This window comes from Ochlerotatus camptorhynchus, unplaced genomic scaffold (assembly GCF_037179485.1).
Source record: "Ochlerotatus camptorhynchus isolate MF236.1 unplaced genomic scaffold, CSIRO-AGI_Acam_v1.1 ptg000209l, whole genome shotgun sequence".
Taxonomy (NCBI): domain Eukaryota; kingdom Metazoa; phylum Arthropoda; class Insecta; order Diptera; family Culicidae; genus Ochlerotatus; species Ochlerotatus camptorhynchus.
In genome coordinates this window covers 1,666,056-1,682,975 of record NW_027040699.1, presented here as the reverse complement: position 1 = coordinate 1,682,975, position 16,920 = coordinate 1,666,056, and the positions used below count along the sequence as shown (strand labels likewise).

The window sequence follows — 16,920 nt, the reverse complement described above, 5'->3', positions numbered from 1 at the left end:
TTGGCTTTTTGAAAAGCTACGCGAGATTTTTGGGCTTTTGCTTTTTGACGTTCACGGTGACGCGAAATTTTCCATCAAAACGAAAGCGAAAAAAGTGCAGGGTCGTGATGAATCAGGTCCGTTAACACTGCCGAATAAAAGTACCCAAAATTAACCCGAATAAAAATAAATTAAGTATTTGTGCTTCAGTTGAAAACTGCCCGCATAAACGCGAACCATAAATTGACCTTACCTAAAATGGTTAAAAATTGTTTATAATCCCTGCTAAACTTTAACTGAAATGGTTATGGAACTTTACATGAACGTTTAATGATAAAGTTTTAACCTTATGTATTATGGTTTTTTGGAACTGGACTTTACAAATAATGGGTTGTTAAGAACCATTACCATTCCAAATTCTTGTTTTCTCCATACATTTTCAGAAAGAGAACTATATTAGAACGTTTTTACTTATGATTTGAGAACATTAATGGTAATGGTTATGGTAGTCAGTAAGGTCCATTAATGGTTTTGTATTATCGCTCAACTTTACGTGGAATATATCGTGAATTGGTAATCAGTAAATTACAGGCAACCAATTCGCGATATATTCCACATAAAGTTGATCGATGTTACAAAACCATTAGTGGACCTTACTGACTACCATAACCATTGCCATTAAAGTTCTCAAACCATAAGTTAAAAGGTTCTAATATAGTTCTTTTTCCGAAAATGTATGGAGAAAACAAGAATTTGGAATGGTAATGGTTCTTAACGACCCATTATTTGTAAGGTCCGCTTCCTAAAAACCATAATACATAAGGTTAAAACTTTATCACACAAACGTTCATGTAAGGTTCCATAACCATTTCAGTTAAAGTTTAGCAGGGATTATAAACAATTTTTAACCATTTTAGGTAAGGTCAATTTATGGTTCGCGTTTATGCGGGTGGAATTACACACCAAATTTCTTAAATCTTGTTCGGTACTTTTTTTCGAGCTTTTTTTGCTGGATTTGTTCGGTGAAATATAATTTTTTCCCGAATGCTTTGTAATCAATATTATTTTACCAATTTTCCGCAATCATAACTGCTGATTTTCCGTAATTTGCAGAAATTTACCGAAAACTGTAAATCAAATTTGCTGATTGAAACTGTAAATGGTTGCGATTCCGCAATTCTGTAAAAATTGTAACGAATGTACTGTAAAAATAATCTTTTACAAAAACAAACTGCAATAAAGTACAGCATTTCTCAGGGGGAATGACACTCATTTGGATGTATTTTTTCAGTCTAGTAATTCATTGGGATTTTCGGGGAAAAACATAATTGATGGGATTTTTTTGAGTGTGTCGTGATGACGAAAATAGAGCAGGGATAGAAAAAATTGATGGGAATAGATCAGGCAATTAATGTGATGTGAGGGGTGTTAAAAATTTCAGAGGTATACGAGTCTGAACGCGAAGAGGATAGGTGTAAAAAGAAGAAAAATTTCCTGCAATGAAGCATCCATGAATTACGTAACGCTTATAGGGGGAGAGGGTGTCACCTATATCGTTACGAATTATACATAGGGGAGGAATAGTAAACCTTTGCGTTACGTAACTAAGAGAACATTTTGTTTTTTTTTTTTGTTTCTTGATGTAAAGTTTGAAAATACAGGTCTTTTTTGACGTTTTTGGTACAACAACGAAGGCTGTCATCACTAAATCTTGCTTTGCAAAATGGATCTGTTTTAATTTTATAAATTGAGATGTTTGCTATCCTTTAACATTTGAAAAGCAGGTACTCGATGGTACGCTGATCTTTTGTTTTTGTTTTGAATATTAATAATATAATTAATTACCTAAAAATAAAAAAAAATACAAAAAGAAATCAAAAATTAATTAAATGAAAAGGCGGGGGGGGGGATTATAGAGCGTTACGTAATAAATAGAGAGGGGTCATTTTCAGTGTAACTTTTTGTTCGAAACGGGGGGGGGGGGTCAAAAATAGTGATTTTTAGCAAAACGGAATTAATGGACACCGCCCAACTATAATAACCAAAGCTCACAGTGCCGAAAACGGTTCCGCACCGAATAGGTCGGAACTGCAAACTAGGAGGAACGGGTGATGGCGATGGATTACAAGGTTCCGGTTAATATTCCCAGCTGTATTTGGACGGGAATTTGATTCGCAATATTCTCGCACAGAAATACATCAGCCGGTGGGTGTCTTACTTCACCATTAGCTCTTTCTTATCCGAACCCTTGACCAGCAGCAGAGACGGTAAAACTTTGGCCGAGTGGAAAAAATGACCTGAATTCCTTTTCCACCTGCTTTTCGTAGGGGGTTTCATTGGTAAGGCTTTTCCCGGGGCTAGAATCAGCAGTTCGACCGAAATCAACAGTTGCTTCGCGCCTGTTCGGCAACTTCCATGCTACAACACACAGAGACCCGGGCTCTTATCCGTCGAATTCGATCGGTTTGAGTCCGGGATGTGCGTTGCCGTCTCCTCCGTGATGCTAGAGATGAACTAGCCTAATAGCATAGAGGTAACTCTAAGACCACTGGGTCCCGAAGAAAATCATTATTATTTTTGGCTCACTCAGTACCAGAACAACGGTCCCAAGCAGTCCCAAGCTATTTCACTCACCCCTGCATGTTCTGCATGAATCCACACACCCCTGATGTTATCTGTCAAACTTTCATAGCGAATCAAAACAAACATAGTGTAGTAATAGAATTTCAACTAGAATAGGGTACGTTAATCGTTTGCTTGGGACCAATAGGCTACTAAAGTGGTGAGCCAATTTAAAATCGTTAGTTTCGTATTGATTGTTGTTATAACTCTGTAGTCTGAACGTACTATAAGGCTAAAAATCTCTTTAATAAAGCTTTAAAAAAAATCCTCCTTGATGCACTTGATGCAGGTTTCAATTAGACCACACTTCAGGGGGTAAGTCACTCTGCCACCTTGTGACTGTGCTGATTGTGTTTCTTGTGTGTTTTTGGGTGTTTCAGGGTGTTTCTGTGTCGAATGAGCTGTCAAAACGTCAAGCGGCAACACACAATGTTTACTGGCAACCATGACTTCCACATCGCTGAAAATGACAGATCCCCCTGCGATCGTCGTTGTTTATTGGCGTTGACGGTGACTGTATACAGCTATAGCTCTTTACTCCTGGTTAAATCCTGTAAAATCCAATTAGCAAACGACAGTCTGTGCGTGATACATGGCGGAATTGATGCACATCTTCGCACCGGACCAGATCGTGGCCAAGTCCCGTTTCTGGTACTTCCTGCGGCAGCTGCGTAAGTTCAAGAAGGCCACCGGTGAGATTGTCTCGGTCAAGCGTATCCTGGAGAAAACTCCGCTGCGCGTGAAGAACTTCGGCATCTGGCTGCGCTACGATTCCCGTCCCGTACCCACAACATGTACCGCGAGTATCGTGATCTGACCGTTGGCGGTGCTGTCACGCAGTGCTATAGCGATATGGCTTCGCGCCACCGTGCCCGTGCCCACTCCATTCAGGTGAGTTGCTTTTTGGTAGTTTTGACCCGGAAAGAATCACTGATGCGAATGTTTTCCCAACAGATCATCAAGGTCGAATCAGTTGAGGCCTCCAAGACCCGTCGGACTCACATCAAGCAGTTCCATGACTCGAAGATCCGCTTCCCGCTGGTGCAAAGATACCACCACAAGCGCTACAGGAAGCTGTTCTGTTTCCGAAGACCGGATACTTTTTATCAGTAAACCAGGAGCCGCCGTTCATGTACTGTTAATTCCACTCTTTTTTAGGGAGTAAAATGATGAAGATCCCGAGGAAGATCCGTAAGAAACCATGGGAGCATTCTTCGTGATTCGTTGAGAAAGAAAATCCGTGAGTGGATTAAAATGTGGATCCTACTGGTTGGAGGAAGTTGGTTCAATGCTTCCCTTGAGAACAACTATTTTGTGAAGATGGATGAGTTTGAATTGGCGATTTCATGCCGCATTAAATTTAGCAATGACAGACTTTTGTAATTGAGTAATGCGGTGTGAACATTTCAAAAGGGCCGAATTGCTTTTGTAAACAATGGCTTTAGACGTCGATTACTCGCGAATGAAAGCTCACAGCTGGTAAACTTCGCCCCGTACTAAGTGTATAAGACTGGTAGTTCTCTACGGGCACGAGTCTCTCGAAACGGATTTCCCATACAACGGAATAGAGAAAGGGGTGATCGACAAATTTGATTGTAATTTATCATCATGAAATCTTCATCTTCGTCAGGTTCGGTAGCATTTGTCGACTCAAGCTTGAGGTTGGCAACCAACGGAGACGGTATTGTTGATGAACATTGAGTCTCGGTGAAATGAGTCGTTTCACCATTTTGCTGATGGTCACTTTCGATCCCGATCGTGTTCTCTATATCGCCCATTTCAATTAGAGGACAATCCTCGATCTATTGGTCATGCCAATTTGTATGATAGAATTGTTATTTGTGAGGTATCAAGCTGGTTCCAACCTGGATCGGGTATCAAGATCGGGTCTGCTTTTTTTTTCTGGCAAACGTCAGTTTGATCGTTTGTTTTTAAAACCTAGCCCAGGTTGAGGTTCGCACTGACAAAAAGTTCGGTTCCGCACTTGGATTGATGAACACACGGTTTCAGTGCTTGGATTGATGAAAAACTATCTGTTATGTGGAGGCTGCCTGGGTCTCGGCCTGGGTGACAAGGTGTTTGGAGTGTGTCGGAGTGTGTTTTTGTGTGTGATGCCAAACTATGAGCATGAGTATTATTTGTATACTAATTATGAGCACTACACAACAACTATACAAAAACTATACAAGTGTGACCCAAGGTGTGCTATTGATGTGCTCATAATTTATTATACAAATAATGCTCATGTTCATAGTTTGTCATACAAGTGTATCCGCGGCATTATTCTCAGTGGCCGTGTAGAGACTGATTAAAACATAATTTAATCGAATTAGTGGAGGCATACTGTACATTATTCAGCTCTGTTTACACTGATCAGTCCGAGTCGTCTCATGAGAGGAGTTGTGATGCAATGAGGTACAGAGAGTACGGTAATCCCAATGAGCTGGATTACCGAGGTGAAGCAATCACTCACACAACCACTGTACGATACACGCAAGTACACGCAAGTAGTGACGTCACTACTTGCGTTTACGTTGATTTTTTGGTTTACTAATACAACCCTATTTCACGATCTGCGCCACCTCTCTCTGTACCTCATTGCGGTAATCCAGCTCATTGGTTGTGATGAACGCGTGAGCAAAACAAAAACCGAGAAGAGAAAAATAACGCGCATCACGCGGTTTTTAATGTTATTGATTGCACGGTTCAAACGGTTGACCAAGACAAATTCTTTGTATTTTTGTTAAAAATATCATTTTCAAATATGTCTATGAACAAGTTTATGCATCCACGCAATATCTATCGACAAAAGCCGGACTTTCAAGTACTGGTCAAGCAATACCCAGAAATGAATCAAGTCGCAACTGTGGTAAGTGTTCCTACCAAAAAACGGTGTAGGCATAATTTGAAACGATTGATAAACGATTCTTTATTTTTATTCAGGATTTGAATGGCCGAATCAAACTTGACTACAAAGATCGGAAGGCTTTGCAGCTGCTAACGGCTTGCCTACTGAAACGGGATTTCGGTCTGGAATTGGACCTGCCACCGGATAAGCTAGTGCCGACCTTGCCCCTGCGTTTGAACTACATCCTATGGCTCGAGGATTTGGAGGAGGCGTTCGGGTGGAAAAACCGATCCGAGGTAAGGGGGTTGGATATTGGATGTGGAGCATCTTGCATATACCCCTTGCTCGGAGTGTCACATTCCAAGCATCGTTGGAAAATGATCGGTTTGGAGCTGCTCGAAGATAGTGTCGAATTTGCCAGGAGAAACGTTGAAAGGAATGGTTTGGCAGAATATATCGAAGTGGTACAGCAGAAAAAATTTTGCGAGAACATTCTGACAGGGTTCATGGAAGGGCAAGAGGAATTAGATTTTTGCATGTGCAACCCTCCGTTCTATGAGGATGAAATATCAGAAAGCGAAAATCGTACATCTAGGAGAAAGGAGCCATCTAATGCTGCTACCGGTTGCGACCAAGAATTGCGTATAGAAGGGGGAGAATTACGTTTTGTTGAAAGGATAATTGACGAAAGTTTGAAGTTAAAAGAGCGAATCTCGATCTACACCTCAATGATTGGTCATAAGAGAAATTTTGAGGAAATTCTTCGCATTATGAAAAGTCGCTCTATAAATAATATTACAACCACGAGGTTTTGTCAAGGGAATACTACACGGTGGGGAATTGCGTGGAGTTTTTCTAGCGCTACTCTTCTGGCTAAAGTACCTGACAGATTTGAACAGGAATCGTCCAAGCGAAAAGCGCCGGGAAAGCCTCTTGACGGAAGAATTTTGTCTCTAGACGACGTTCCATCGCTAGATGTAGCACGTTCCAAATTATTGGCTGTCTTATCGCAGCTTGACCTTGAGCTGAAACCTCTGGTCGATGCAGAGTGCATGTGGGAGTTGTCGGCGCAAGAAAACAGCTGGTCACATCAACGTCGGAGGCGACGAGGAGCGCAAAGAAAACCGAGTCCAGGCAGCGAAAATAGAACAAACGAAGAGCGTGAAAACGGTGCTTCTCCTAGTACCGAAGGAACACCTTCCAAGAGATTGAAAGCGGACAACAGTCATACTGAACCAGTCCTAAAGTCAGTACTTGCCTTGAAGAGTAGGGAAGACGGGTACTATCTAGCTTTAAGTTATTTAAGCGGCATTGCTGGAAAAGATGCTCTCAACCAGATTTTGCAGTTTGTGAAAAATAACATACAAAAAGTTCAGTAGCTACACTGCAGTTTGAATGCGTCCGAAACCTCTAGAATAACATCAAATAGACCAAGAAATATAATTTATTTAACATACAAATCTTATGAAGAAATTTTCCAAAAACATATCTTCCGATCCTGTCCAGCAACCACGTATGGTAGTTGATAATGCCAGCAAAGACCTCCGTACAGTAAGAGCTTGGCTTCAATTTGTGGAACCGGGTTCTTGACATGAATCACCTTCAGCGTTGTCCTCGGTCGGCCCACACTGGCAACAATCGTTTCCGAATGCGGAGCAAACTTTACGATGTGTCCACAATCTTCGTGAATCCTTTTGTTCTCGATCGGTCTGCTTGGTTTCTTCAAATCCCAAAAGACCATCTCACCACCTGCCAGCGCAACAACATACGCTGAATTGTTCAGACTCCAGTCAGCATAATTTAAAGGATTCTTGCTGCTTTCCACTGATAGGATCGCCAATTTTGACTCGACATTGTAAAGGTGGACGATTCCGGACTTCTCCGCTATCAACACCTTCCCCGGTTCATCGGGATGCCACTTGGCGGAAACAACCGCCGAACCAAAGAAAAAAGTTGATCCTTTGGCGTAGTCCTCCTTCACCTTCCACATTATACACATATGGTCATCTCCGCACGAAGCCAAATATTCGCCTTCCGGATCCCAGCTAACCTGGTTTATGTAGCTGCGATGTCCCTGCAAAATTCGTACCGTATTGTTGTCCTCCAGGTCGCTATTGAATATTCGCAGATTGAAATCCGCTCCCGCTGTACAGATGATGACCACTTTAGGAAGTACGGCTAGTGAAGTTTCTGGTGCAAAGGCCACTGCATGGCAGCGGCTCTCATGGTGTATCTCCTTGATTTGGTTCCACTCGAAGTTCTCGTAGTCGTTTTCCTCCTAGAAAAGAAATCAGATAATAAATTGATCACATTGTATCAGTCAATTTATTCCGAATTAAAAGATTGAACTATGTACCGGAAAACGAACGATGCCCAATATCAGCTTGTCAGCGAGAGCGACGCAAAGTAGATTTTGGGACCACTCGTAGCTAGATAGTTCGAAGGCAACAATCTTCTCCGGAAAAGCAATCGAATGCGTTGGTGGGGAACTGTTTGATGAATCCATTTCGCTGGCGGTAAACTACGGAAATGGATAGGAGTTACAGAACGAAAAGAACTGGCGAGCGTGTGAACTCTGACGACGGGTAGATCGTTTGCGCTAATTTTGTAAACAGTAAATAGTCCCCGCTTTTGTTACCGGAATGTCAAACAGACGCGGCGCGTTTAAAAACGACGAAACTGCCTGATTGACCAAAGACAAATTAATTTTTAGTACACGAACTGAAAAGAACTCAAAAAGCCGGAAAATTAAATGGGTACATTTCAGAGATAAACGCACTGTAACAGGAAAGTACCAATTAATGGGTACTATTTCACCCATTTTGAAGTAAAGTAGGTTAACCCATTTAATGGGCACAATTTCACCCATTTTGAAGTAAAGTAGAAAAACGCATTTAATGGGTAAAAAATTACACATTAATGGGTAACTTATACCCATAAATGTATAATTGTTAGCCATTAGAGGGTAAAAGTTAATCATTAATGGGTAATTTTTTTACCCATTTAATGGTTTAACCTACTTCACTTCAAAATGGGTGAAATTGAACTCATTAATGGGTATTATAATGTTATAGTGCGCTATAAAGTTCTCCAGATGCATAAAAGTGTGCGTGAGACCACGCGCTACCTTTTTAAGTACACCGAAAAAAGTTTGCATGTAGCTTCCATTGGAAATGCACATGATTTTTATCCATAATCAAAATTAATGGAATTCATCTGAATCGATCCCATTCAATTTATGTGATTTTGCAAATGAATTTCATCGGCCTCATAATATTCATGTGATTTTGTGGTGGGATTTGCTACTATGTGATCACAGGAAAACTATGTGAAATTTACATGAATCTCATCCATTAGATATGTGATAATTTTTTTGAGTGTAGTTGTAATATCGTGATACCTTTTTGGTTCTTGTTCTTCTTCATTTTTATATATGGATGATGGATTTTAGTGTGAAATTGCGTTTGAATGTCTACACTCAAAAAATTTATCGCATATCTAATGGATGAAATCCATGTGATTTTCACATAGAGATCTCTAAGCGCAATCTCACGAACACTAAAATCCACCATCCATATATAAAAATGAATAAGAAGAAGATACAAAAAGGTATCGCGATATCACAACTACTTAAAAAGGTAGCGCGCGGTCTCACGCACACTTTTGTGCATCTTGAGAATTCTATAGCTTTCCTGTGATCACATAGCAGCAAATCCCACCACAAAATCACATGAATATTATGAGGTCCATGAAATTCATATCAAAAATCATATAAAATTAATGTGATAACATAAATATTATGTGAAATTCAGATGAATACTCGCCTAACTTTTCAAAAGGTCCTAAGTAACAAATGTAAACAAATCGAGTTTATAAATGCACATTGTAACATTTGTACCTAAGAACATTATGCACACACACACATTCAGATTAATGTCAATTGAATTGAGAAAATTCTTAATTAACAAAACGTCTGAAGTCCGAATTTGCATTAACGATGTTTCACTGTTACATCAGACGTTTGACTATGTTCATCAAGAAAAACGTCTGAAGTATCAGAAAAACCAAAACAGTGCAGATCTGTACTTCAGTCCTTTGTGTTTATACGAGTAAAACGTCTAAAATGTTCAAACAAACCAAAACAATGTGATTGTGCACATCGGAATTTTCATGTCAAGCATTTTTCTACTATTTCCGCGTGTGGGGGTTGACAATTATCCACGGCCCATACAAATTTTAAAATTTTTATATGGACAATTGTCTACGCATGTGGAGGGTGGGGGTCAAGAATACCGAAAAGCTGTCTACGTAGTTAATGAACAGCCCCTAAAATAACACGGTTATCAAATAAAAAGCAGCTCACGCGACCACCAACGATCGACCAAAACAATCTGTGGGCAGTGTTGCGATATACCGTTAAAAAAAAGTAGATGCATTGTCCAATACTCATATTGTTCGTTTAACTCGTATAACTTAAATTATGCACTCATAATGCTTAAAAACAAACAAATAGTGTTGAAAACATAAATGACCTATGTAACTGTGATTATAACGTATATAGGACGTTATAACATGTCCAATGTACACCTGACAAGAGCAAAATGTCCTATGTAACATTTTTCACGTTTTCATAGAAAAAATGTATGAAACGGGTAGATTATAATTTCAATTTCAATTTTACTATCGCATTTTACTATTAAAGGTCTTAAAAATGTCAAAAGTTGATTTGGTCTAAAATAGTATCAAAAAAGATTTTGTCAATCTTCAACCTCGTTTTTCTCGAAAAGAGTGAAATGTTAGATAGGACCTTTTGAAAAGTTAGGCGAGAATACCATTAATTTTGATTATGGATGAAAATCATATGTGTTTCCAATGGAAGCTACACAGAAATTCAAAACAACCCAAAATTAAGTTCTTTTCACTCATCTCCCATGTTCCGTACGATAAGCCAAATTTGGGTAAACCGGCTCAAAGTAGTTTGCATTTAAGCACGGCAAAAAAAAATTACCCATCGCTAAGTTATTTTCAATTTTTTCTACCCAAAATTAAGTTCAATTAACTCAAATTTGGGTATATCGCATATTACTCAATTTTGGCTTCTTGTACGGAACTAGACGGTTGAGTCGAATCTTTCGTTCTATTTTTGACAACAATAGCGAGAGGAAATGAAACGGACAGAGGTCAAATAACTCAAATTTGAGTTTAAAAAACCCAAGCGGTGGGTAGTTTTGTTTTTCTGTGTACATGAAAATTATTTTCGGTGTATTTCAAAACCCTCGCGTAACATTTTAAAAGGGCAGTGGCGTCGCCTTAACCTCAATTTACCTGTGCACCAACTCTCAAAACATAAACAATTATCAAAATATTGCTTGCAATGGATAGATATCGAGTTAACTAGAAGATTAAGTGTATTTTTCAACCGATTCGAGTATGAATATGGCATTAAATCTGTTTTTGAAAGTTGGTGCACAGGTCAAAAGTGAGGTTACGCGACGCCACTGGAAAAGGGCTTATCCTTGTTGATCGATTCTCTTCATCTATACCTCTTATTATCTCTTCATACCTCCTGGGCTCAGCTCAACTTTTTGAGATCCATAAACATTTATTTTGAAAACAAGAATAGTGATAGCAATAATATCCAATTTTTAAAACGAAAGATTTAAAAATCATTTTAATTGTAGTAAACATTCATTTTAAAAGTGATATTTGAGACAAATTTTCATTTTCATACTGTTATATTATTTGCTTTATACTATAAACATTTATTTTGAATAAACTGCGTTTACACATTTGTGTCCGATCAATGACCTGTTGGTCCATATTTATCGACGTTATTAATTTGTCAACTTGTCAATCCCAACACAGTTTACCCATTTTTGGGTAGGTTAAGTTTTAATCGATCTGGGTGAATTCTACCCAAATTTTGGGGAGTTTTGATATAGCGTGCACGCTATTTCAAAACTACCCAAATTTGGGTAGAATCCACCCAGATCTGTCAAAACTGAACCTACCCAAAAATGGGTAAACTGTGTTGGGAGTGACAACTTGACAAATGAACAACGTCGATCGGATTCATATCAATGTTGTTCATTTGTCAACTTGTCACTCCCAACACAGTTTACCCATTTTTGGGTAGGTTCAGTTTTGACAGATCTGGGTGGATTCTACCCAAATTTGGGGAGTTTTGAAATAGCGTGTGTGCATTTTGACGAACAGATTGGAAACACTTTTGACAGACATCCATACTTTTACTGTAGGGCTTTAGTTTGAAGTTCCGGAAAACTTCGAGATTAGGGCGTAATTGCTTTTGTAAACCAACACTTCATTGACGATTTCTCGCGAATTAAAGCTCAATCTCAAAAACTAATAACACAAACAGGTAGACGAATGGTTCTTCTATTATTTGGTATAGTTCGTTTGAGAGATTGCTCTTTTATTTGCGAGAAATCAGCGATTGACATGTTTGTTTACAAAAACAATTACGCCCAAATCTGAAAGTTCTCCGGAGTTGTGAGCTGCGAGAAAGAAAAATTTTGTGGTTATAAGAAGTGATCCTGCGAATCGAAAGGAAGTTTATCTAATTTATCGTGAAGCATTTATCCCGTAGATATCTGCAAAACAAACACCGAAAACAACCGGAAATGGTGAACCATTAGTAGCTGGCGGAAAGTCCGGTAAGTAGTGAAAATTCTGACCGGCAAGAAATGAATGTTTCGTCGCACAACGAGCAAAAGCGAAGCAACATGATGAGGTGACAGCAGAAAAAAAAAATAATGCGAACATGGAGTGCAGCAGCCTTCTGATGGTGCTGATGATGGCCCGAGCCAAGCCAATCATGTTTTGGTTGAGCTTTGTTTTTCTTTATTGCAGTTCATAAAATTTACATTACCATAAATTGCATCGTAAAATGAACTGGGATTTCCTTGCGTTGTTTTTGCAGTTGACACATACACTGAAGGTAGAATCGGGAGGAAACCGAGTGTGCAGTGCACTGGCCGACAATTAGAGGAATTTTAATTGTTTTCGAGAGAGACCTTGAGGGAGGGTAATAAGAAGGTTGTGGAACTGATTTCATCGCGAAATGGAACCCGCAGGTGAAGTTGTAGGCCTGGCAAATGAATTGGCCCGGGCAGTGAAGATAACGATGGATCCAGCTGCCTCGCAACAGGCTCGTATGGATGCCTACGTTGCCTGTGAAAGGTAAATGTTTTTTGCTGTTGTCTTGAATCGATGAGAGACATTTTTTTCCTCTTTCAGGTTTAAGGAAGTATCACCCCTCTGTGCCCAAGCAGGGCTCTTTCTTGTCACAGGAAACTATCCAGCTGTAGTTCGGCACTTTGGACTGCAGTTGATGGAGCATACGGTTAAATTCAACTGGAATAACATTTCTCGACAGGAGAAGATATTCATCAAAGAAAATTCCATGAAGTTGCTTGGCGAGGGGGTTGGAGAGGCACAGGACCAGAGCGTTTCGCACATTAAGGATGGCTTGTCGAGGATCATTGTAGAAATGATAAAGCGCGAGTGGCCACAGCAATGGACGACCCTGTTGGCAGAACTTAGCGAGGCATGTTCGAAAGGTGTCGCCCAGACGGAGCTGGTTCTGCTAGTATTCTTACGATTGGTGGAAGATGTGGCTCTTCTACAGACAATTGAAAGTAACCAGCGGCGAAAGGATATCTACCAGGCGCTGACGTCGAACATGGCGGAAATTTTTGACTTCTTTCTGAGGCTGATTGAATTGCACGTGGGAGAATTTCGGAACGCAACGGCCATCGGGGACAAGCATAAGGCACTTGGTCATAGTCGGGTTGTTCAAGTCGCTTTATTGACTCTGACTGGGTTCGTGGAATGGGTGTCTATAAACCACATAATGGCTGCCAATGGAAGATTATTGCAAATTCTGTGCATTCTACTGGTTGACGTTGAATTCCAGCAACCTGCAGCTGAATGTTTGCTGCATGTAGTAAATCGCAAAGGGCAGGTCAAGGACCGGAAGCCATTGTTGATCCTTTTTGATGAAGTTCCTGTGAGTCATTACTATCGTGCAGCATTGCAAACGGAGAGAATGGGAACTGAATCCTACTATCAGTTTCTGAAGAAGCTGGTCCAGGTGCTGATGGGTCTGACTACTCAATTGACCGGTTTGTGGGGCAAAGAGGAATGTCAAATTCCGCGACAAAGTTTGATCACATTCCTGGAAACGGTACTCATCTTCACCCGGCATTCGAGCTTCACCTTGTCTCACTATGCCGCCCTGGTTTGGATGGGCCTGCTGAAACACGAACAAATTTCGCGGGATCCGTTGCTGATGGAGTACATTCCCAAGTTGATCGAGCTGTTCGGTCCTAAGATAATCAAAGTTTGCTACCCAGCGTCCCGGCCAACGGAGATTACAATGCATCCGGAAACCTTCATCAGTCTCGACTATGATGACGAGGAAGAATGGTTAATTTTCTTCGCCCGGGCTAGGACCGATTTTCTGGAAATATTCCGTCAGGCAACGCTCATGGCACCCCTCGTGACCTTCTCTTACTGTGAACAATGGCTCAACGCAAGACTACAGAAAGCGCATTCCGAACGAAATACGACCTGTAGCGTAACCGATCCCGTCTACTTGGAATGGGAAGCCTTGGTTAACGTGCTGGATGGTGTCCTCTCGCGGATTCTAATGGTGACGGAACGTCCCTCCGTTCCTGCAGGGTTACGTTTGCTGGAGGAATGCCTCAAGGTCGACTCCACGGACCCGTTGATCTTCTCTGTGCTTTTATCCTGCATTTCGTCGCTGTTCGTGTTTCTCAGCATGTCGTCGTGTCAGATCACCGCCGCCAATTGTGTTGCCATGTCGGGAGTGCAACTGCTTCCGAGAGTTCTGGATAAGATCTTTGCCGCGTTGGTATTCCAACTACCCGGTGCAAACCGCATCAATCAATGCATCGCCGTGAAGAACCTCCGACGCCATGCAGCTTCACTGATGGTCAAAATAGCTCACAAGTATCCCCTACTGTTGCTGCCCATCTTTGACCAAATCAACACCAGCGTGCATAATCTAATCCGACAACAAGATCAGCTTAGCAATGTGGAACAAATCACCCTGCTTGAGGCTCTTCTTCTGATTTCAAACCACTTTTGCGACTACGAGCGACAGAGTAATTTCGTCACGGAAATTACCCGCGAAGGAGTTTCACTGTGGATGCAGTTGGCTCCGGTAGTCAGAAATGCTCACAGCTTTATCGACTTTGTCGGATTGAACAAACCCCCGGTGGAACCGAATTCCGGCATTCAAGACCCGTGCAACGTCACCAGGGGTCAAATAGTGTACGCCCTCAATTTAATCCTCGGTATCATTAAGCGATGCTCCTGGCCGGATGATCCGGATCGTTGCTCCCGAGGTGGGTTCGTAGTTGCCCTCACCGAGTCAGGAAATCCAATCTGTCGGAATCCGGCCACGTCGCACGTGGTTCCTCTGTTGCCACACATCCTAGCGTTGATGCGAGTGCTCAACGAGCTTTGGAAGCCGGATTCTTTGGGTGCGCTAAATGCGCACTTCAAAGGTGCTAACGGCATGCAGGAACACGAGAAGAAACAACTGCTCGGCGTTACTTTGGTCTACCAAGATCCAATGGATCCTACGACAAAGAAACCACCGACGGCATTCGATCGGATGCAGACGTTTCTGTCGTTGATCTTTGAGCATTGCTACCACATGATGGGATCTGCCGGTGAGTTAGCGTAATAACTAGTATTCTGCATCTGATAACTAACAATCAATCATTTCCTCTTAGGACCTTCCCTTGGTCGCGATCTGTACGCCCTGCCGGGTATTGCGGATGCGCTGATCGGTAGCATCTTTGCTTCGCTGGAAAACGTGCCGGACTTCCGTCTGCGTACGATCATACGCGTCTTCTTCAAACCGTTCGTCTACTCCTGTGCTCCAATATTTCACGAAGCGGTCCTACTGCCCATCTTTGCCCATATTGCACCATTCAGTGAGTTTGTTTTATTTCCCGACCCTCCAACCCAATACGCAATCGATCCCAGGCGTTAATGTCAACATTTGTTATTTACCTTTGGATAGTGCTTTCAAGACTGACCGCCCGTTGGCAGTACATCACGGCACTGTACGAATCGGGTGAGCTGGGAGAGGACGTCAACGACACTCAGGAGGTGCTGGAGGATATGTTGAACCGTACGCTGACGCGGGAGTACATCGACGTGATGAAAGTGGCCCTGGTGGGGAGCACGGTGGATCCGATGACACCGAATGCTACCAACGAGGCCAGCATGGATCACGATGACCAGAGTATGGACGGGCCACCGCATGCACTGACCCGAGCGGCCCAAACTGCCATGACTTCGGATGTGATTAGCGACTTGGGTACTAAGCTGCTGCGCAACCAGTACACCTGTACGCCAATCGTGATGACCGTGCTGAGGTGAGTTCAACTCGTTCATAAAATGGTTATATTCAAATGAAGCAATTCTCTTTTCTCCGAATCAAGTGTCATCACCTGGAACGATAGCACCTCAAGTCTAAAGGCCGTCTTCCTCAGCGGCCCCATCATTCGGTTCCTAGCCTCAGAACAGCTTATCACTGACACCCTGGCATCGAACATCATCATTGCCGTCCTCCAAGGACTTCAACTGCACGGACAGCATGAATCGAATCAGGTAGCTAGAAGAGATCCGTCAATGTTTTCCTGATTGATTCGCTCACGATCCCCTCAATCTCTCGTCTAATAGGCCGCCCTCAACACCCTGGGTGTGACGGCGTACGAAATCCTCCGGCCAAAGTTTCCCAATATCCTGGAGGTGTTGCAGCAGATCCCGAACATCAGCGCGGCGGACATCCAGAAGCTGGACGAAAAAATCTCGCTCTCCACAAGCACCAAGGGCAACAAAATCGACAAAGCCAAAAAAGATCTGTTCAAGAAAATCACCTCGCACATTGCCGGGCGTAGTGTCGGTCAGCAGGGCAAGAAGGAGGTTCGAATTTTGAACCTCCCGCCGATCGTACAGCCGATCGCCGGGGGTCACAACTCGTACAACAATCTGACCGATGGTTCACAGGAAACCGGCCTGGCGCATCTCTTCGTCACTCGGAGCTAGTGTCCGCGAAACTAATCATGCCACTACTACTATTACTATACTAACTACACACTTCTGCTAGGACCTATCAAATAGGCGCTGTTGCTTAGATTTTAAATGGAAAAATTGTAATCGTAGGCCATCATCTCATCTAAGCATTTAGGTAACCCTCCCCGGGCAGAAAGGAATCAATTGTGCGTGGCTTTAGGTCGAAACATTTTAAATCATGTTTGGATTCATATGCAAACCGCAGTTTCCTACCCCGTATTCTGTTGTCATGCAACACCAATTCAATAGGCAAGTGTTTTCCTTACTTTTAATGTTTAGTATTTATTAGAACTTTTTGTTTGATTGTTGAGCTTTCTGCTGGATAGAGGACATTC

At 41.9% G+C, this 16,920-nt stretch overlaps 3 protein-coding genes and 1 pseudogene across 3 annotated transcripts; 3 read left to right on the top strand and 1 right to left on the bottom strand.

Moving 5' to 3' along the window:
• The first annotated feature begins 3,175 nt into the window (after positions 1-3,175).
• Positions 3,176-3,748, top strand: LOC135703076 (large ribosomal subunit protein eL20-like; annotated as a pseudogene).
• A 1,563-nt stretch (positions 3,749-5,311) lies between these two features.
• Positions 5,312-6,896, top strand: LOC135703074 (U6 small nuclear RNA (adenine-(43)-N(6))-methyltransferase). Its single transcript, XM_065224185.1, has 2 exons — positions 5,312-5,470; positions 5,545-6,896. The coding sequence occupies exons 1-2, from the start codon at positions 5,366-5,368 to the stop codon at positions 6,826-6,828; spliced, it is 1,389 nt and encodes a 462-aa protein (XP_065080257.1). The 5' UTR covers positions 5,312-5,365; the 3' UTR covers positions 6,829-6,896.
• Positions 6,874-8,032, bottom strand: Nup37 (nuclear pore complex protein Nup37). The gene is made up of 2 exons (XM_065224186.1): positions 7,806-8,032; positions 6,874-7,727 (listed from the first exon to the last, which is right to left on the bottom strand). The coding sequence occupies exons 1-2, from the start codon at positions 7,953-7,955 to the stop codon at positions 6,912-6,914; spliced, it is 966 nt and encodes a 321-aa protein (XP_065080258.1). The 5' UTR covers positions 7,956-8,032; the 3' UTR covers positions 6,874-6,911.
• A 3,700-nt stretch (positions 8,033-11,732) lies between these two features.
• Ranbp21 (exportin-5-like protein Ranbp21) lies at positions 11,733-16,573 on the top strand. The gene is made up of 7 exons (XM_065224242.1): positions 11,733-12,123; positions 12,390-12,649; positions 12,707-15,171; positions 15,235-15,438; positions 15,528-15,885; positions 15,952-16,120; positions 16,193-16,573. Exons 2-7 carry the CDS (start codon positions 12,531-12,533, stop codon positions 16,556-16,558), a joined length of 3,681 nt encoding a protein of 1,226 aa, XP_065080314.1. The 5' UTR covers positions 11,733-12,123; positions 12,390-12,530; the 3' UTR covers positions 16,559-16,573.
• The last annotated feature ends 347 nt before the right edge of the window (positions 16,574-16,920 follow it).